Genomic DNA, 23,183 nt, shown 5'->3' on the forward strand with positions numbered 1-23,183 from the left:
TTTATTTGTGTCTTTTTTCCATGAGCAACATACCTCGTCTAGTTTATTACTCTTTCTGTGTGATTTACCTAATTGCTTACTTCCCTCCATTGTCTAATTACTGACAGCGGCTGGTCACTGGAACAGGTATACCTTTGCAGCATCTGTTGCTACTTATGGGTAATTGGGGAATCAGGACTACCTAAGGGCTTTGTTCATTAGGTGGTTTTGCTTTGCATCAAGTTGAAAGCCTCTGAGGTTGTGAGGGAGCAAGATCCCCTGATGCTGCTGTCTTTGGGGCTGAAATTTATCAGGCAGCCTTCTTGTCGAGCAGATGGTATCCAAAAGTATCCTAGGCCACCTGGGAGCCGTGCCATGGGGAAGAAAAGAGACCTAGTAGAGTGGAAATCAGTATTACAGAGAAGTCCCTCGTGTTTCCACTGTACAAAACAGTCTTTTCCAAAATGCTTCTAACTTGGGCTTTGACCTTTTGAAGTTGGCAAAGGTGGTGCTATGCCCATTTTACAATGGAAGAAACCGATTCTCAGAGGCATTAAGTGACTTGCCTACGGTCATACACCTAGTATGAGAAAGCCCAAAGCTTTTCAAGTGCTCTGGCACTTATTCCCGTATTACTTTTACTTTATCAAGGACAAGAGATTATTCTTGGGTGTTATCTATCGTGGTGAGGTCTCAGAAGTCAATTTAAGCAAAACAAGTATCCCCAGGTCAAAACTTGTCCAAATTCAAGATATCAGTTTTATCCCCAATATTCACAAAACTTAAATGTGTCATCACTCTTAGCAACTTGAAAGTCCACGGCTTTAAACAACATTTGTGGGTTTTTCTTTTCAAAACCTGTAACTCTTGCTTTCACTTTTCCATGGAGCTCCCTACTCCCATGTTCAACTGGCTAGGAGATATCTCCACTTGCTCATCAAGGAGGTATTTTATTCCTCCATGATGCCAATCTCCACAAAAAATATCACCATCCATTCAGTTATACAAATCCCCAAATATCACTTTTTTTTAATTCCCTTTTTCTCTAACCTCACTTTAGATCCATCATCAAGGCCTATAATTCCTACATTTAAAATATTTTCTGAATTTGACCAACCCCATCCTTTGCCCCTCCTGTTATTCAATTCTAAGCAGCTATCAGCTCTCATCGGGGCCAGTTAGAGGACTCTTTATGGGAACCTGGCATCTGCTCTTGCCCCTGCATAGTCACCTCCAGATAGAAGAGCCAGATTAATCTTTTAAAAATATCAGTGTGATTTCTTCACTTTCCTAGTTAAAATCCTCCAATAGCTTCCATTTCACTTAGAATAAAATTGAAATATCTTACCACATTCTACAAGGATCTTGAGAAGTAGGCCATTCTCACCAGACATAAGCTTATCCCCTAGCTCATTCTTCATCAGCTTTGGTCTTCTTTTTGCTTCTCAAACAAGCCAAATATCTGGATCTTTGCATTTGTTGTTCCCCTAAACTGGCTCCTTGGTATGTTTTAGCTCAGCTCAAATGTCACCTCATCAGAGAAACTTTTTGTGACCCACACTCCCACTCCTCAACATTCAATTTAACACCCTGTTTAAAATTGTGACTAAATTATTATTTTAAACTTCATGTCCCACTAGCGTACAAGCTCCATAAAATAGGGAACTTCTTGTTCACTGCTGTGAAACTGTCACCTAGAATCATGCTGGGCACATTTAGACACTTAATAAATATCCATGAATTGAATGCATGCATGGATGCCATTGTTTTTTTCCTCTCATATTTCTTCATAAAATAGATGTATATATTTAGATATGCCCTTGAAATGTTTTGTAATTATTGCTGACACAATTATTTGTAGAAAGAAATTCATTTTAAAATTCTCAATAAATACAATTATTTAAACATTGATATTTTGTTATAAGAAAATTATATATTAGGAAGGGTAGAGCCTTACTGCCCTTGGAGTTCTTCTAGAAAGAACTGAGAAGAGGAATCAGTCATAGGCTGAGCTGAACAAGGACATTTTGTAACTAGACTGTATAGCTGGTGATTGCTTACCTGTTTAGAATTTTATGTCTAAAATTCTTCACAAACACACTTCATGATTCTGGTATTATGACAGCATCATAAAACAAGCGATCTTAAAGCTTACGTATTTATTTTGAGAGAGAGAGAGAGAATACGCAAGTGAGTGACGATGGAGGGGCAGAGAGAGAGGGAGAGAGAATCCCAAGCAGGATCTGTCCTGTCTGTGCAGAGCCTGAGGTGGGGCTCAAACCATGAGATCATGACCTGAGACAAGATCAAGAGTCAGATGCTTCACCAGTTGAGCCACCTACGTGTCCCCAAGAAAGCAATCTTCTTATAGATACGCTCTTAAGAGCATATGTAAACAAATAACAGAAAGTGTAACAGACAGCTAGAATAGTAGAAATGGACTGGAATGGGTCCAGAGATTGGAACTTACATTTCAGCCTATACCATGTAACCCTGAGAGAATGTAATACAAGGACAGTGTTTGAGAGACTGGGCTGGGCTGCCATCCTGAGAGCGTTTGAATCCTGATTCTTCTACTGGCAACCTGTGTAACTCTGAACAATTAAATTTTATTGGAGAGTTTTGTGGATTAAGCTGAGGTAGTTACTTAAAGCACTAAGAATGGTGCTAGACATATAAGTTATCACTTAATGGTATTAATCTGTTGATTGTCTTCAGTTAATCCCTTACCCTCTCTAAAACTCTGATTCTTTATGTGTAAGTTGTGGGTTATAATTCTTATTTCACAGGGTGTTTGACAAATATATATGAAAGTGAGAAATATGTTCATACATCGTTGGAAATTCAATCTTTTTTTTTCTCACATATTTAATTGGATCTTCACAAACCCTCAGTGAGAAGAACTACAGTTACTATCCCCACTTCAGGATGAGGATAGGGAGACTCCATAACAAATCCAGTCACTGAGTCAGGACTGGGATCCATGGCTGGGAACCTTAAGCAGTTTACTCCATATAGCAAGTAAGAACTTGAAGGAGACCCTCAAACAGAAGATATCTCATATTCTTATCTTACCTAGTGTACCACATGCCCTGGAAGAGTAGAGAGGTGGTTCTTTTTTAATTTGGGTAGTGTAAACTACTTCTTTGTTCTGAAACTGCCTTTGTAGCTAGGGCCCTGAAGCGTTCCATTCAGCTAGCAGGAACTCTGCTGAGCTTTAGATTTGAACTGTTCTCCCTGGAGATCCCAGTTTTTCTAAGAATTTGCTTTTTTGTTTCTTTCAAACTCTGATTCCCCTAGAAGCACTATCTGTTATTTCCAATTGTCTGAGCTATGCTTTTTCCACGTGGGGTTGAACTTGTGGATTTTGCTGTGAATAATTAGTCCCTTCCTGTCTTCAAGCTATCCCACATTTGCTTTCTCACCTACACACTCACTTGTCTCCTTTCTATTGTTCTGTGTCTCCTGGATTGCTAGTCATTTCTAGTTTTAGCTTATCTGTATCTGTTTTATTTCCTGTGAGTCAACCATCTCATGATGGGAGAATTGACACCCCTAAAGCTGCACATAAAACACGAATATCGAGATTTTCTTTTGTCTACAGGAAAATCACACATGTGATTGACTCAAGAGTCAAGAAAAATGGGGAGTTATATTCTTCAAGGTCTTCAATACTGTCCTCCCCCAAATGATGTTCTACATGGAGACAATTAAAATAGAGGCTATCCCCTCAGACCCATCTATTCCTCTCATTCTCCCTTTCCCCCTCTTATTTTCTATTTATGTAAGGCTTTGATTTAATACTTTTAATCTACTTGTAAAATATTTGGTTTTAAAGGGATAGCAATTTCATTAAAAAAACATTAATTTTACATATAGATACTAAGTGCAATATATTTATAAAAAATATTACTGAAATTTTAAAAAATTACCTTAATTTAAGCACCACCTTTTAAAATTTAAATCTCTTGGTGTAATATATACAATGCAATTCTTCTAAAATATTTTGGTTTGGGAAAGCATGTCTAAAAATTGGCTCATTCAGGATTTGATGAAAGCCAGACTATGAGTCAATGTGTTGTACATAGACATCCAGATTGAACAACTGCTTTCCAGATTGCTTGCTATTTCCTGCCCAAACAAATGGATTCTTTCAGGAGACCATCAACCCCTGAAGGCAGCATTCCAGGCCCTATTTCCTTCATTTGTCCTCTGACTCCCGAATACCTCCTAGACATCAATCATTCTGAGTCTTTAGAGTTCAACAATTCTGAGTGCACTTCTCTTAGCCATCCATCTTTGGTGACTCAGGTTCTGACTTTTCTGCCACCCCTCCTGTAACTGTCTCCACCAGCCACACTGGCCTTATCTTTTGATTCAGGGGTAAAACAGGGAAGGTAACTAACCCTTCCCACTGACACACGTGCTCTTCTGGATCCACTGACAGTTTCTATGGTTGTCCTGATAGGAATCCTATTGGCTCCCATGTGGAACTGATTGATAGTCATGGAAAAATGCTGTCATCTTGGCCTCTGGGCAGATAAAAGGCTTCATGTTGTTCTCTGTGTTGTTCTCTCTAACTTTTCTGATCCTAGTTTTAACGCTACAGATTTCCATTAGCTGATTCACAATATTTCTTTTAGTATTCAGAAGGACCTGCTTCCATTCTTGGAATAACGTTTTCATCCTTTCTTAAGCAGCACATATGTTCCTGCTGAAAAGAGCAGCAGAAAGCTGCAAGCACTTGTTTCTGAAGTGGAACGTGGATTTGGAGCTTGCACACAAAGAACCAAGTCTGTATACAATGTTAGGTGATGATGCCAGGCCAGTTTGGGGCTTTCAGCATATAGGGTGGGATATCAAGACTAGAAAAGTCACCAGTACAGACTTGTTTTTAATTCAATTGCTTGAGGACAGAGTCTTAGTCACCTAGGTAATATTCATGAAAACAAGACAAAATAGTATTTTCTGAGGATTGACATGAGAGAAGCTGAGGGAGCTGGGGACAAGCTGGAGAATGGGCGTCTTCTGGTACTGACAACAGTCATTTGAACCAAATTTGTTCTTTTTATATGCAAATATGCTGTCTTCTGTACAGCTGGCATCTTCACTGCTCCAGAGCACAGACAATCAAAGAGCATTTCCCGAAAGCACCATTGTTCCGGGAAGAGGTTCTTTTTTTTCCCTCTCTCTCTAGATTTTTCAATGATACTTAAATTCAGAATTTGTACTGAGTGGGTAGTTTATTTTCATATGTGTAATGTTCCACACTAAGGAAGTGAATTTCATCTTTTTAGGCATTTTTTTTTTTAATTTTTAAAGGCCAACACACTTATTTAACACACACAGAGGTACACATAGAATGTGGTGGCATATTTTTATATTATTTTGTTATGGGGAAAAGTAAAAAAATTATTTCAGGACCTTTTTCCCAACAATGTGAATTTAGCTTTTTACATGAAGGAAATCAATTTAATTTATAAGTGAACCAGTTGTAATGAAATTTAGGAGAAGTGGCGCTCAAATCTCAGTGTAGCAAGAATTCTGCAGCAATGTTTCTATAACAAAATCTTTTAAATTCCCTCTTGCAAATTATTACCTATATTCTTCAATCACTCCATCATCTGCTTCCTCCCCATGGCATTAGGCTCATCCTTTCCTCATGTTTCATTTGGATACTATTACTGGAATATTGAGAATCTTAAAATTCTTGTTACAAAGCTAAATCACCATTGAGCATGCAGAGGAACAGACAAAGCAGAATGACGTTATTGGGGAAAAAATCAGACTACTGAATACTCTCTGCTATTGGTAAGAAACAAATAAATAAATAACAGGCTTCATTCTTGAGCCACATGTTATGATCTATAAATCTGACTGACGAGTAAAAAACACCATAAAAATATGGAATTTAGTGGAACTATGAGGCAGCAACAAGCATGGTATTGTTCTGGACATGTGCTAACACAAGCAAAGTTTATTTTCAATGCCACTTGACACATGGCTAGTATGTAGTACATTGTGTTTCCCTCCACTCCCATCTTCTCTGCATGCTTCATGTATTATCTTAAGTGAGAAAAACCTTAAAATTTATATGTTATTAGTATTTTATTGTGGTAGTATAGGAGCAAAAAATATAGCATTATTTCAATAAGTCTAAAAAATTCTTGCATTAGGATGGCTTTTTTTCCTGTGTGTATGTGTGTGTGGGTGGGTGGGTGGGTGTGTGTGTGTGTGTGTGTGTGTGTGTGAGTGCACGTGTGTGTTGATTTTTTTGGGTTTATTTCTTTACTTCCAACCTTAAACCTGAACTGCTGTTTACCCCTGACCTTCTAACAATCTAAAATTAATACTGTTGGTTCATGTCATGTAGATATTCTTATCCCCCTTGAAAAGTCAGGCAGGCCTTGATTTTGCATTTGGGACTTTTTTTTTTTTTTTTTGATACATTGCCATAAAAGACAAACTAAACCAAAAAGGAAAAAAAAAAGTGCCAACTTTTATACATTTTTTACTTTTCCAACAAATATTGCTTATGTTGACAGTTAAGCATCGTTCACGTACTCTTCAGGGAAGTATGTGTTAACTAAAATCCCCCCCCCACAATGGTTAAGGGGGGAGATAACACCTTTTTGTTTTATCCCTATAAGGACTTAAAAACAGTTACTTAACTGAAGGAAGAGCTGCAGTGGGTTCAGAGAGAGGTATTCCTGACCCTAATAGTTGTAAGTCTTATAAATATGCAGTGACAACTTCAACAACCTCATCTTTCAGAATGATGGGAGAAACATGTATTAGAGGAAATGTGAGAGGGCAGGAAAGAGAACAAAAAGGGATAAGACCAAATGAGAAAGATTACAGAAATTAGACTTGATTAGGTGAAAATACACTAAAATGAACAGGATGACAAGATATAATGCTAGAGTCAATGAATTAAAGACTCTTAAAAGATTCTACAAAGAATACTGAATGCACATAGAATGTATAAATTAATAGCCATAAATCAGTCAGTATGATATAGAGCCACATTTTTCTAAGAAGTAGCCTTAGGAAAATATTTATTAGTGAATATTATTATGAAGCAGCGCCACTGTGCATTCTGCCATTTTACTGCATACAATTGAATTATCATGGATTGCAGTGCCCTGGAAATGGGGCAGTGTTGTCTTCTGAATCCAGTCAGGGGATCTGAACTGTATCCTACACTTCAGAAAATTGCTTTCTTAACATTCCAGAGAGAAAGGAAGAATAAAGAACAGAAAGGAAGAAGAGACTAAAAACAGGGAAGTATGTTATACATGTTATACTGGCAAAGCAATAAAAAGAGGAGTTATGATGCTATGTATGTATTACATACATTTTTTAACGTATGTTACAAATTTATATAATTTAAATTTAATCACTGGTATATAATGGTAACTGGGAAAACATATAATGGAGTACAGTAATTTTCTGGACTGGAAACATAACCCAAATTGGCATATCAATTGATTAGTGGCATCTAATTTTCTGGAATACGAGGAGAAAGATATATATGTGACATTTTAAGAAACCTGACCAAATAAGAATTTGAGAAGTAAATAAAACACTGTATTCTAGGCCTCAAGAGTCTTTCCCACAGCGTTTGGGGAAGTGGCTAATTCTCTTAGCCATAGTAAGATAAGAATGGTGCTATTGAGGGAGCCTAGAAGCCAGATGGTTATTTCTCTAAAGCCCTGTTTGTACAAGGCTGCTTTTCTATTCAGGATACCCCAGCCTCTGTGCCCTGGCATTTTTTGCCCTTGAGTGGCATGGATTTATCTCTTCCATTTTCACTATGAAGGGTCTGTAGAGGGTACAATCGTTAAGATTTCAACAGAGGAGGAGGTACGCTTCTATTAGGCTATATTGGGTTCTAACTACAACATTTACTTTTAATTGCAAGAAAAGGAAGAGTTATTAGCAGTCTTCCTTTTTTGATGAAGGAAGTATACAGAGCAGAAGAGCAAGTCTTTCTATAATCTGTTGGGGCATCTCAGTTATTAGATAATGCCTCCCTGTTAGCCATCACTCTCTGTATAAAGGAACACTACCTCCCAGCTAAATGCCTACTTATAGGGTGAGTTGACTATTTACATGTAGCTCATTTGCCTGGCAGACAAAAAAATAAGGCTTTCTGTTATTTTTGGTTGTTATTTGGAAGTTCCTAATCATAGGTGAAATTAACAAGTGTAAGTGTCCACATCTGATTTCACAGAAGACAGCATATTAATGATACCTATGATTTTGGAAATTAACAAATAATCCAGTAAAAGGTTTTAAACATTTTTATTTATCTATATTAAAACAAGAAAATACCAAAAAATCACAGCTATAAATTTAATAAAATTCTTTTACTGAAGAACCATATGGTTATACCAAATTAGGACCAACCTGGAATATCTCAAGCATATAACTACTATAAGAATATTGGATAGATAAAATCCATTTTTGCATCAATGCATAATTATATTCATAATAATAATAATATAATGTGCCTAGCATTCTATATACATTGCTTCCTATAATCTTTACAGCAAATCTATGAAATGTGTCCTTTTAAGTCCACTCTACAGATTAGAAAATAGAGACTCAAAGAGATAATTTATCCAAAGTAACATAACTTCTTAGACTAGATCCAGGTTTCAAATAGTTTTATCTCCAGTGAAAAAATCATTCCTCTGTGTTCTATATATTATACTGTGTGGTTTCTCCTCTAAGCCTAACTTTCTTTTTGCTAATGTGAGAACAGAAAATAGAGATGTGGAAATTCTTGTCAAAGTCCCCTGCCCCTGCCTCCTTTGCTTGTGGCCATTGCTTTGTTCTGGAGGAAAGAGGATAAACTTTGTTAGATGCCAGTAACACTGAATGGCAAGAAGAGAGATGAAATGGAGTGAAGCAAGAAAAATGACCTGACTTCAAAGAAGAAAGAGTTCTTAAGGGGAAAGGGGTAGATACTTGAAGTCGACTGTGAATTCACACTGCCCTGTGGCTCATGCTGCTGCTCTCATGAAAGCCTGTGGCAGGCACCTTTGCTTATTTGTGGACTCCATATCTGATGCAGGTCTTAGAATGCTAGGATTTGGCCAATGCTGCTGAATTCGAAGGCACTTGAACAGACAGTTGTGTTCTGCTTCAGATGATTATTGCTGGGATCGAACTCTCTGATAGAGGAGTCAAGAGACAGTTTTAGGCTTCCAGCTAAAATTGGCTAGAATCATGGAAAGGCTCTATGGATTCAAGAGACTTGACATGCTTTAGAAATGATGGCTGAATGAAACAAAAACTGTTATGTTGTAAAAACTGTATTTCTGGGTAGAGAGAATATTTAATTTAACAAGAACTCTGAAGACCCCTGACCCCCTTAGCTCCTGGAACCTCAAATATTAGAACTAAGGAGCAAAAGATGATTTGTGCTGTCTTCCTAAGAATTCAAGTAGTAGCTTTGAGCATCTAGACCATAGGTTAGAAACTTCTGGTCCTTAGGCCAAATCAGTCACAGATGTATTTGTTGTATGGTTCTTATAACTTTAGCCTACACAGTGACTGGGATTTCAAGCTCTGGACAGATCCTCAAATCAAGCAACAGTGGGCTTTCATTTCTTTGGGCAATGAATTTGAATAGAGGTTCCCTCTGCTAACACAGCATAGGCTTTCCAGTTTGCTCAGTGCCCAGACCTCCCCTGAGATATTGAGGCTGCATTTATTTTTTATCCTTACACTTCTACCGAGGATTCCCTACCATAGAGTGAGAGCTGTGTGACTCCTTTACAAATCTGAGCAGGAGACGCGGGTCTCATTCAAAACACTGGCAATAGAAAGTGAACCCTCAAGTTGCTAGTTACTGTAACAAAGTTGACAGAAAAAAATAGTAGCTCAAAACTATTTTATTTTTGTAAAGAAAAGTTTAAAATTATAAGCTTTTTAAAAAAAGGGCTCATTACTTCTATATGGCAGTTTTTTCCCTTTTTGGTAAAAAATAAAACAAGTCTATTCAATGGACACAAGCACATCTGAATCCCAACCTATTAGCATCTTGTGTATTTAAACTCTTCTGGACTTTGGGAATACTTTTAAATAGCTCAGTCCAAAACAAAACCAGTAAAAAGGAAGAAATAATTCCTTTATTTATATTCCTATTATTTATATAATTATATATATAATCATTCATATATATATGTGTGTATATATATATACATATATATATGAATGATTGCAGAGAGACATTCATTAACTATGCATTTGACTCAATAAATTCTTAAATAAAATAAAACAGAACAACAGAAGCAAAACCTAATGTACTTTGTTAGTCTTATGAGTTGAGGAAGGCCATGTAGGCAGATCAGAGTTTTGTTTGGGTAATGGGTTGTGGCAAGTATATCTGGAAGATTGACAGAGTTTTTAGGCTTCTTTATTGGCTATCACATAATTCCTATGCAGGTTAGACTTTATAGTGACCAAATGAGTGATATCTCCATGAAGAAATCCAAGCACTCATCATTTATCACCCGTTCAGTGGGACAGTTTCAGGATATATAGATCCATGGCGTGTATGGGTTTCATGATATGAAATACAGTGACTCACCTACTGGATTGTATTTACAAACAAATATTGGACATGGTGACAGCTTTAAGGAGTTACCTGAATATGACTGAGTCAATAAAAAACATTTTACACAATAATAAAACACTAAATATTGGTAAATGTTGATATAAATATTGGTAAATATTAGTATAATGATATTGATAAACTTTATGTAGAAAAGTCCATTCATAAAAAAGGCATTAGCCTTTCTCAGTTAGATGCCAAGAGACAGGTAAACAGATGAAGAAATAAAGTGTTCAAGAGTTTGTGACTTAATGTCACATAACTAGTAAACAAGGAATCTAGGAATACAGCTCAGGAATTCTGACTGATCTTAGGGTCTTTCCATGATATCTTATAGCCTAAGTATTAGGGAACAGAAAGTCTTCTGGGGTTTTGAGAAGAAAAGAGATATGTACTGCCCGAGGTATGACTTTAGTTATTGTTTTTTGTGCTTGTCTTAAGATATGGAATATAAAGGAATACAAAGTGCCATTATTGTTGTTTTTACTTCTTCAGTATTGGGATATCTGCAAATTGGGTTGGAAAGAACACTTCAGTTTAATGAAGACTTTGTTTTTATTAGGAGTGAGTCTGAGAGTTTCTTTCATAAAAGAGAGAATAGCAGCTTGCTTCTGGGAAATAATCACAGCCCACCACTGATAAGAAATCTGAAAGGGAGTAACTCATTTTGAGCAAACGTGTCATAAGCTCATAAGGTAGAGATGAGGCTGCAGGCAGAAAGAGGGCAAGATGCATGTGTTTGAAGCAAATGAACTTCAGCTTTAAAATCCAAGACAGGTATAGTCAACATCAGTAGATGGAGAGAAAGCTGAACACCCTGAGCATATAACCAAGCAAATGAGTTATGAAGTTAAACAGATTCGTAAGGCAAGTAGAGGAAATGATCAAAGTAACACCAAAGAACAGAAAAGTTTAAATCTAGCTTTTTTTTTTTTTTTTTTTCCTTCCGGAGCTATGTTGACATTGAAACCTCACATCAGTGTTTCCTAAAACTGCAGATCTCTTGGGTGGGACAGTAAAGAATTATGGCAGCGGGTCTTCCAAAGGTAGGTGCCATTTGTGCAGGAGAGGAATTCAGTACAGCAAGAAAAGAAATGGAACTAATGGGGAAAGATGTAAACAAAGCACCAGTGTTCCACTAATGTAAATGTGAGCACTTAATATTCCTAAGCCTCTAGTTTTCAATATGTAAAACTGAAATAGTAAGTCCAAGTTCTGTTTTGAGAAATAAAAAGATAATTAGCAAAATGCCTCAAAAAACAGGGAGGGCTAAATTGTAGCTATTACTTTTTCCACACATGATTTCCTAAGCTCTCCTGTATTGATAGAGGCATTTAAAGAGAGGTGGTTTAAGTAAGGAAAAATCGTGACAAAATACCATCCATGAACAAAAGGATCTCAAAGTCTGGCAGGAAGAATTAAGGAGGTAAATATTTTGCCCAGCATTGTCGAGCTAGTCGAATTGGGTGAAAACCAGGCCTGTTTGGTTCCAAATCTCTATCCCATTCTGCTTCTATAAATGAGATGATCTGTAAGCCCCTGGAAGATGCTAATTACATTTATAATTTCCTCTGCTTTCAAGTTTTGGATTTAAGCCATAGTACCTGTGTCCCAGTGGATGAAGGTCCTGTAAATTGCCGTGGTGACACAACATAGCTTAAATGCACCCATCCTCCTGTCCCTTCCTGTACCGGTCAGCACCTGTCAGAAGTGTGGGGTAAGGATGGTATAGAGCCCAGCACACTGTCATCATGGATCTAGAACCCAGTTTCCCCCAGCTCGCCTTGGGCCTTCAGCTGAGCATAACTTGAACCCCTTCTGGAGAGGAGCCTTTGCATCATATTTAGCCACCCAAAGGCAGGTAGTAAAACTATTTCAGAGCCAGGGGAGAAAGCACTGCAACAGATGTTGGACCTGCTGAAAAGGAATGTAGTTTTGATTTTCCCTCAGTATTGTGGGAATGATATGTGGGAGGAGAAGATATTCAGGTAAATATGGTATGGTGATGAGACTCTGTAATATGAGCCTGGTGTCTCAAAGGAAAGTTATTAGTTTGCGGCCCCTGGGCAAAAATTAACCCATCCTTATTCCACATTTCTGCCTCCCAGACTTGGCTGGTATCCCAGACAGAGGGCATTTTTAACCCCTCCTCTGCCTCTGGCTTGTGGCTTGCGTGCTGCTTTGGTAGTGTAGCCTCTCTTCCCAATTTCTGTCACTGTGTATGATTGTAGGAGGCCAGCTCTAGCCAATAGACAGGTAAGGACCAAGGGCGCATTGGTACATTTGAACCAATCCAGCCAATGTCAATAAGGAACAGCGTAAAGTTTCCCGGATATAGCCCAACTCAGCTTACTTTGTCTGGGAGTGTGATTTAAAGCCCAGGGTTTAATGACTAATTAAAGTCCCTCAAGTCCCTGAGCTGTGTGTGCACAGTCACACATTAGAGCCGGGATCCCCGGGCAGTCAAGACTAGCAGGAGCGGCAAATGTTGTCAGTGGAAATGAACTCTCAATTCAGCTCTGCAACACGTGACTTCCTATTTCTGTAAGGTACTTCCAAGGGACTTCCTCTGTAAAAAAAAAAAAAAAAAAAAAAAAAAAAAAAAAAAAAAAAAAATCAGCCTGAATCCCAGGAGATTTCATTCAGCACTGTCGCTAAGTTTACTTCCAACTCAGACAGAAGTTTTCCCTGAGACATGGTGTTAGTTTCTTTTCTTTCTCTTTCCTCCGTCATTGTCAGCATGCAAGGATCTTGTGGCTCCTGTCCGTGATCGGAAGCTGAATACACTGGTGCAGATCTCAGTAATCCACCCGGCGGAGCAGGGTCTGACCAGATACTCAAGCACGGAAATCGTGGAGGTGAGTGAGCGAGCTGTGTGCCTGCATTTCTCTGCTCTCCTCTCACTCTCTCAGCCTCTTTCTGGATTTAAGCAAGCAGCTGAAAAAAGTTAGCCCGTGGCCTGTAGCTACGCTATGTTACTGTCCTCTGTCATTTGAGAAAGCATACCTGAGGTTATTAAGCATGCATTGGTAACTTACCAGAATAAACAGATGAGAGAAGAACTTGCCTTTTTCATAAAAGACCTTATGTTTCTTTAGTAAATAGAAAGAAAAAAAAATCCCACATTGAATCCTTAAATATAGCAACAAGTAGGGAGAAAATATATAGAGTTTTTAAATTAAATGGAATGAATATTTGCTTTTGGGGGAAAAAAGAGAACCATAAAGTACCTAGAGAAGTTAAGTGTTTTTGCCCTTTTCGTTTTTTCCTATGTTCTTCAGTCTGCCCATGGAAACTTTATATTCTCTGCTATTTGTGTGTGTCTTTTTAAAGTAAGATGTTTTTCAAAGAAAGGTAGATGATTAATTTCAGAAACTGTAATGTTTCTAGCTAAAGGGTGTAAATATTACTCATCAGATGAGAGATTTCCTATTTACATTTATTGTTACTAATATACATTCAAAATGTGTTGGGAGGAAATTTGTTATTTTATTGGATCAGATTCAAAAGAGGAAGTGTTTCCCTTTTGATTATTTTGTTCTCATCATGCATATTTCATGAACTTAGTGAATAAGAGATACCTGAATATCTGGGACTAAAGAAAGTATACTTTAAACTCCTTAGCTCTGCGTGATTTTTTTAGACTTGTAAACCCTGTCTGTTTTGCATGAGGAATTTCTCTGCAAGGAACTGAGTAGCCTACCCCAGACCTGGTTTGCTCAATGCTGACCTGTGCCTGGCTGGCGGAATAAATGATTCAGACTGAACTCTACTCATTTCTCTAATGAGAATGACCCAGATCCTGTATGGAATCTTGAATCTGCCCTTTGGAAACTTTAGGTTCCAATGCTGGTATAATTTGTAGTTAATGCTGTGGTTGAATTAACAAAAACAGCCTCATTCATATAGCAAAAACTTGACTAAAATTATAAAGCTGTTTATGCTATGAAAAAAATTTAAGTATTGTTCCAATATAATTATTTTTAAAACATTGCCAAAACTTAAAAGAAATTATTTTGACACACTTCAGATGTTTATGTTTGAACATACATAGCTATTTGGGGCTGTTTTTTGACAACGTGTCTAACACAGAGCTGAACAAAAAGTAGTATTTGTTGAATACAAAGAGAAAGAATGAATGGATAAATGAATAACTTGAGCTTTCAGAAACTCATAGATGCCTGGTTTACAGAATTGTAGCAAACACCTCCATGATATTTGGTAATATGCATATTTAAATATCGATGTCAAATTTAATGTTGGATGTCAGCTCTCTAAAAATGAATTATGAGACATTGAACTATCCTGTGGGGCACATCCTAAACTAGTAATTTTATAGCCCCAAATCCATCATATGAAGTTTCTTTCATTAGTTTTCAAATTGGTTGGAGAAAAAAAAAACCCAGCTGAACATCTCAAAACAAATGGACATTATCAGAGCATGGCTTTCAGCTGAATCATTACAGAAAGGAAGTAAATGGTACTTTATGAGAAAATAGCTTCATTTTACTTTGATCAGTCAATATCTTAGATTTTTGTATACATTTCATGTGAAATCCATTAAATGTATTCTAGGTGGACTGACAACTGACCCTAAAGGAGAGTTCTGCATATAATGAAAATAAGCTGTTTTTCCAGACTATTAGCAGCTGTGACACTGATGTAGTAGCATTTACTATCAACAGCTATATCAGTATTTGGGGCCCTGGGCCTTCTGTCGCCCATGAGCATCATTTGGCAATTCAGGTCTCTCTTCCAACAGAACTATTTCCTAGAAAAACAAACAGACTCAGACACATTTTCTGCGCTCCCGTGTGTCCCTGCATGCTGCCGGCTGCAGTTGCTGCTTTATTGAATCAAAGTTGTCTGCTGCTGCTGTTACAGGGAACAAGAGACCCACTGTTTTTGACTGGTGTCACATTCCCATCTGAGTATCCCATCTATGAGGAGACCAAAATAAAGCTAACAGTCTATGATGTCAAGGATAAGTCTCATGACACTGTAAGTACTTACACTTCTTTCTTTCTTTGGGAAAAGAAGTTATGCTTTTCCAAACTATTGGGTTTTGGATATAACTGGGCATTTTTCAAAGAGGGTTTTTATACTGTGTTTATGCTTGCCTTATGTTTATAGTTTCCTGACGTCTCCCCCCACCCCCTTCCAATTCACTTGGCTTAGTGCCAAACTGGCAATTGGTTAGGAGCAAAAGCTTTCAGAACATATTTTTCTCTTTTTCAGGAAGGCTGGCTTGATCTCTTGGTTTACATTTCTGTTGTTGTTGTAAGGAGTTGCTGAAGGAGTCATATTGTGGGCATAAAGCAAGTAGAAAGGATTAACTTTACATGTTTCAAAACTTTCTAGAGATTGTAATTATTCTAAAACAGGAGATTGATAAAGAGCTCTATTTTCACAATTTCTTCCTGTACATATGAGAGAGAAACTCCCTCTATTTTCCCGAAGTTGTTCCTGGCACTAAAACAAACAAGAAGTACTAGGCAGATGTTTTAAGAGGCCTATTTACGTGAAGGTCATGTAAAGCCCCAATGGTCTTTTGTCCTAAATTCTTCAGTCTTCCCACGGTGTCTGACTTCTCTTCCATGACTGCCAGGTTAGATAAGTGAAGTACCAGGCATTACCTCTAGAGGCCACTCTGAAAATTCCTGGACAGAGGAGAATCCTGTTGGGTAGGTGCTGAGGAAGGGATGACTTCAAAGGAGCCCTCTTCTTTAAATCCCTCAGGTCAGCATGAATTTTTGTCTGTTTTCAAGACAGGGGAGCTACGGCAGTGTTGATGATCAATAGTGAAGCACATGCCAGGAAACACTGAAGGCAGGGAGGCCTTTAGGTACCAGAAGAGTTCCTGTTGAAGCTAAGGGGCACTGCTGGACCTTGGGAATCACACATACCTAGTCTGAGGAAAGCGTCACTTGAAACTTAACCCTCACCTAGGTTATGGTTCAAGTAGATAGTGGGAGGAGGTGATACAACTGTGCAGGGGAGTAGTAAGCAGGGAAACGATTAGGATGATGGGATGGTAAGCAGCAACTATGGGATTTTATGTTCCTCCAAGCACATGATCAAATTCAGTCCTCCCGGCAGTCCCAAGGCACAGACAGGACAGAATATGGAAAGGACAGAGGTATAGCAACACTATGTTACAGAAATGAATGTTTTCCCTAAACTCTCAAGTTTGTGAAGTCCTTAGAAATATCAGAGTTAGAAATATTAAATACCTAAGGTGCTTCTAGTCCCTTCACTCTCTCTCATTTAGAATGTGCATGGATGTTAATGCTTTAGGGATAATCAGCTTACTCATTAATTATACTTTTTGTTGGCTTCTGTTCTGAAAGCTAATTATTTAAGGTCTTTTAAAGACTTCCTTCCTTGATCAGAGGTGTCATCACATAAAAGTATTGGATGAACTGGGATCCCTGCTGTAAAATACGACTTGTGAAATTTGAACACACTTAAGAAACGCAGGCGGCTTTCATTTACAAAGAGCTGTTAATTAAGGCATAACCTCTTCCTTAAAATAACTAACAATTGGTTCTGGAAATGGAAGTGTAAATAGAAACAGAGTCTATTAATATGCTAATAATCCCCACAGACATATAGTCTTTATCCTGGAAGTTTTTCTCTTGTTTCTTAAGATTTTCTTTGGGTTGGGGGTGGGAGAGGGTAAGAAGAGGAAGCAGGAAGTGGTTTTAAAGTACAATTTGTAATGATGATCACGTAACAACCTAAAACAATTTAAGATCATAATACTTTTAAGACCTACGAAATGAAAATATGTGTTTGTGTTTTAGAAAATTAATGAATTATGTGCTTGTATTTAAAAGTAGTTTAAATATTTGATCCTAGTAAATCATTGATCATGTTAGGCTGGCCCAAAACAATGAGATCTTCTACCAACTGAATACTAACTAGTTGAGTCAGATGACTAAGTTGCTTGCTCTTTCCTATTGAGTTTATCATTACTTGGAGTTCATCAGTCAAATAAATTTGTTACTTTGCCATTTCTTATTCATTGACATACCTATTTATATTAGATATTTTTAAAGAGAAATGATAACCTTTCATCTGTGCCCTTGATATGGCTATTATCTAACTAGTCATTGTTCTTGTATTCCTCCAAACATTGGACCTAAGATTGATTACCTTAACTTAGTAACTTCAGCAGAAATGCAATTAATCATTATAATGAATGAGAAGAGTCTGTTGATTCAGAATGACTATTGTTTCCTCCTACTACATTCTTCATCCTCCTCATTCACTTCAGCAAATCTCTCACTGTGGCAGATGGATGGATAATGCTTAGCAGGTGGGAAGGTAGGTTATGGTTGGGTAATAGGGTCATTATTAAAATTAGAGTGACTGGGGCGCCTGGGTGGCTCAGTCGCATCCAACTCTTGATCTCCTCTCAGGTCATGATCTCAAGGTTGTGAGATCAAGCCCTGTGTTGGGCCCTGTGCTGAACATGGAGCCTGTTTAGGATTCTCTCTCTTTCTCTCTCTCTGCCCCTTCTCTGCTCACATGCATGCTCTCTCTCTTTCTCTCTGTCTCTCTCAAAATAAATAAACTTAAAAATAAAATAAGAATGAACTTTTTATTAATTTCCTCACCATCAAACTTTGTCTTTTTCCACTTCTTCCCATACAACTGATGTTTTGGAAGATACTGAACAAGGCCCTTTCAACACTCAGATAAGGACAGCCATCAATCTGCAAACACATGATTAGGTCACAGAATTGGTTTACTCATGGTAGAAATGTGAATTTCTATGTATTTTGCAAGAGCACAAATTGCTTTATTCCTTTTGTTCTTAGAGTAAATGTTTGCTGTATCCCTCAACTTGTTAGATGTTCAGTTTATAGGACAGAGTCCTGTGTCCATTAGATACTGAACATTTCTCAGGTGAGAATATATGTCCTAAGACATTTTTTACTGCCAGTTACTAGCAATCCTCCATTTGTACCTTTCAGAAAAAGTTACCTTATCAAGATTAGATGTAAGTGTATTGAACTGGATGAGTTAATGTTCAAGGCAGTTCACTTCTAGTGCAGTTGCCTATACGGAAGTGTCTAAGTTTTTTGTGTGTGTTTTTCTATGGAAAAGAAAATCATTTACATTTCGTATACTTTGACTTGGCTTGATTTTCTACACTGACTTTTGAGAAGGTTAGGTATAATTATACTTGTTGAGATTCAAATTCTATAAGCTGGCCTTCTTCTCTATCTTCTATAGAAGTACAGCTTTTTCCTTAAAAAGAAATCGATATTATTGATCACTAAGCATATACCAAACACTATGGTTAATATGTATGGTTTGTCCTTTAGTCTCCAAAAAATTCTTTGAGGGAAGTATTACTGCGTCCATTTCAAAGATGAAAAAATTGAGATTCTAAAGCCTTAAGTAGGCCAATTCAAAGATCCTGTCTTTTCTTAAGTGTACATATGTTGTTAAGATTGCCCTCATTTTCACTCCCACACGATGGTATTTTTATTTCAGCTGGTATTTTAAAAGCATTCTTTATTTAGGTCTTCAAAACTGATTGAGGAAAAAAATGTTAATATGTCAATATAGGGGAAAAACATATCCAAATTTTTTAAGCACTTAGATTAAGTATGTATAACTAATTGCAGATGTCTGAATACATTTTATAATGAAGTGGCCAACTAATCATGAAACAACAGCTATTGTTACCTGTTGTGAAGTGACTAAGTTTATGTCTTAAACTTTTGCTTTTGTCCACCTGGCCTTGTTTTCTCTTTTCTTTTGTGTGTGCCACAAGGTCTTCTCAACTTGCTGGTTTACTCAGACTTTGTCTTTTGTAACGCTCTGTCTCCATCATAATATAATTTGCAAGGGGAGTTACTGATCCTGAATCCATAGTATAGAGGTAGTTCAAGGTTCTAAAATATTGCTGCCCTTCAAATAAAACTTCACTTTCTTTCTACGTGTTGATAAGTGGTATATATTTACAAAGAGCATATTTATATTTTATTGAAACATAATTTATATATGATAAAAAGGACAGATATAAAGTTTCAGTTTGATGACTTTGACAGTTGCATATGACCATATAACCTATGCATATTCAAGATATAGAACATTTCCATCATTCCAAAAAGTTCCTTTGTGCCTCATTCTTGTCAATCGCCACCCCACATACTCTGAGGCAACAACTTCCCCATATATATATCACCATAAGTTTGTTTTGCTTGTTGAAATTTATGTGAATAAAATCATATAATATGTGTTCTCTTGTGCCTGGTATCTTCTGTTCAAACACGTTTTTGAGATTCATTTATGTTGCTGAGTGGTATTATTACTGAATGGCATTACGCTATAGTGACACCACAATTTGTTTATTCATTCTCTTATGGATGGGCATTTAATTACTTGCAGCTTTTGACAACAATGAATAAAGTGTGTATGAACATTTGAGTACATGTATTTGTGTGGATATTTGTTTTTATTTTGGGAGGTAAATACTGAGGAGTTAAAATTGTTAAATCATAGGGCAGATGTCTGTTTAACTTTTCTAGGAACTGCCAAACTGTTCTTCAAAGTTATTGTATGGGTTTATTCTCCTACTCTTAATTCTGTATGAGAGTTCCAGTTAACTCCACTAATAATGATATTGTCGATCATTTTCATTTAGCATTCTAGTGGGTATGAAGCGGTATCTTAATGGGTATTAATTTGCGTTTTCCTGATGACTGATTCTTTAAGTACCTTTTCCTATGCTTAGTGGCCATTCATCTTTTCTGTTTGCAAGTTTCTGTTCACGTTTTTTCCCTTTTTAAAAAAAAAATGGGTTTCTTTTCATTGTTGATTTATAAGAACTTTTCATATATGTGGATGTAAGTGGTTTTATGAATATAGGTGTTACAAGGGCCTCTCCTCCCTTTGGCTTACCTTATAATTTTCCTAATGATGTATTTTGTTATTCAGGGATTTTAAATTTTGAGTGAGTTCAGTTCATCAATCTTTTCACTCATAGTGTTTTTTGTGTCCGCAAAGATTATTATGCCTCAGGTCATGAGAGTATTCTCCAGTGTCTTCCTTCAGAATGTTCTATCATTCTAGCCGTTACATTGAGGAATGAGATAGGGATCAAAGTTATTTTTCCCATGAGGATATCCAGTTATTGCAGCAATTTGTCAAAAATACTTTTTTCTTCATTAAATTTAGTTGGTGTCTTGAATAGAAATTCAGTTGTCTACTGATAGATGCAGGTCTATTTCTCAATGATCTCTTTTCTTCCATTGATCTCTTTATCTAGCATCATGACAATAACACAAAGATTGTAGCTTTATTGTAAGTCCTGCCACCTTTGTGCTTTTTATCAAGATTTTTGTTTTGTTTTGCCGATTCTAGAGCCTTAGTTTTTCCACATAAATTTGAAAACAGCTTGTCAATTTCTTCAATTGGGATTGTTGGGATTTTCAACAATCTGTTGAATTTTCAATGGGATTTTCATTGGAATTTTGTTGAATGTATATATTATTTTGGAGGAAATGGACATCTTAACAATACTGAGTCTATTAATCTTTAAATATGCTAGACATATCTATTTATTTACATATTTAAATTTTATCAGGAATACATTTGTGTTCACATCATTTGTGTGTGATCATAATATATTTTAAGACTTATTTCTAGGTATATTTGATAGTTTTTCATGATAACATATAAGGTATTTTTTAAAATATAGCTTTAGGGGTGCCTGGGTGGCTCAGTCGATTAAGCGTCTGACTCTTGATTTCAGCTCAGGTCATGATCTCCCGGTTTGTGGGATTGAGCCCACATCAGGTTTTGTGTTGAGAGTCTGGAACCTGCTTGGGATTCTCTCTGTCTCTGCCCCTCCCTCTCATTCTCTCCTAAAATAAATAAGTAAACATAAAATATATGTGTGTGTGTATATATATATATATATATATATATATATAGTTTTAAACTCTTGTTTGTTAGTATGTAGAAATACAATTACTCTCTGCGTATTGAATTTGTAACCTACAGTCTTGTTAAATTCACATATTAGTTCTAAAGCATTTTTTAAAACTCCGTAGGGTTTTATAAATATGTAATCATGTTACCTGCGAATAATGCAAAATTTATGTTTTCTTTTCCAGTCAAAGTGCATCTTATCTTTCCTTATTGCACTAGCTAGGTGCAATAGGACTTTCAGTATAATATCAATAGAAGTGGTAACAGTGGAAATCCTGGTTTTGTTTCCAGACTTAAGGAAGAAGTGTTCAGTAATTCAACATTAAATATGATCTTAACTGTAGGCTCTTCATCGATGTTTTTTGTCAGATTGAGGAATTTCTCCCTATCCCTAATTTTCTGTGAGTTTTTATCACGAGTAGTATTGAATTTGGTCCAATGGCTTTTTTTGGTATATATTGAGAGGCTTAAATGTTTGTCTTACTTATTCTGTTAATGTAGTGAATACATTAATTCATTTCTGTAAATTAAGCCAACCTTAGATTACTGGAGGCAATTTTTTTTCACTTGGCAGAAATCTTGCCTCTCTCTCAAGCTTCAGCCTAGTACATGGGAAAATCGACCTCTGCTCCTCTGCTTCACATTGGAAAAAGCCCTGTGCAGCTCAGTGGTGAAATCTCTCAGCTCTCCTGTACATTGAAATCTCCTCCTTCAGTATGTGATGTCCCATGGGAAGGAGTAGGTGGATGGGCAAAATTCATTCATGCAATGGCTAGGGCTCCTCACGGCTCAAATCTCTCATGCCAGGCAACATGTGCTCATTAAAAGTTTATTACGAGTCCATCTGGTTTCTATGGAAGATCCTCCGCTTCCTGCTGCTCAGCCAGGAATAATACCAGCCATGGGTATGTCTTCCTCCAGGAACAGTCTGTCTTTCCCTGGATTTCATTTCATTTGGTTTATTTACATCCTCAGGTTTCTGATGGGTATAACAAAAACTGATTTGGTAGTGTATCTGATGTTACTATAGGAGTGGCAGTCTCTTGCAAATTTTTGCATCTTTACCAGAAGTGGAAGTACTATATATTTAAGTTATTTCCTTTAGCATTTATGCTACTCTCTCTATATTTGCATTTCCATCTCCTTTTCCCCTCCTCTGTAGTTGACATATTCAGTGTATTACAATCTATGCTGCTCTTTACGTTGTTTTTCCTTTCTTCTTTTATTCCTGTTTTCTGTGTTACTATCTTCATTCACACAGTACTTGCTCTATATCATCTGTTCAGGGCTTTTGTTTGTTTATTGTTTTTGTTTGGACTCCCAAAATAGAGGAAAGAATATTCAATACTTCCTTACTTTCCCTAAGAAAATAATGTTTGCATGGAGACAGGCCAGCTATTGGACAGTCTTATTTGAAATAAGAAAATGAATTTACTCATGAAGTAAAGGAAGTTTCTTACAAAACCTTTTAGCCTTAGCAGAGTGGCCGCTTGACTCTGTGAAGTCGCCACATCCTTATTTCATGGAGATTAGCAGAACTGTATTTTGAATATTTTCAAACTTAGCTGTCTACAAATGTGTGTGTTAGAAACATTGTTTAACCTAGCTTAAAACACACACGCAC

At 36.9% G+C, this 23,183-nt stretch overlaps 1 protein-coding gene across 9 annotated transcripts in view; it reads left to right on the forward strand.

Moving 5' to 3' along the window:
* Window positions 1-23,183, forward strand: part of INPP4B (inositol polyphosphate-4-phosphatase type II B) — a 753,803-nt gene that overhangs the window by 401,974 nt on the left and 328,646 nt on the right. For all 9 annotated transcript variants that reach the window (XM_042983845.1, XM_007091777.3, XM_042983843.1 and 6 more), the window contains 2 exons: window positions 13,346-13,464; window positions 15,491-15,607. In XM_042983845.1, coding sequence (XP_042839779.1) covers window positions 13,346-13,464; window positions 15,491-15,607 — 236 coding nt within the window. The remainder of the gene's footprint in view (window positions 1-13,345; window positions 13,465-15,490; window positions 15,608-23,183) is intronic.

The sequence above is a fragment of the Panthera tigris genome, chromosome B1 (genome assembly GCF_018350195.1).
Source record: "Panthera tigris isolate Pti1 chromosome B1, P.tigris_Pti1_mat1.1, whole genome shotgun sequence".
NCBI classification, from domain to species: Eukaryota; Metazoa; Chordata; class Mammalia; order Carnivora; family Felidae; genus Panthera; species Panthera tigris.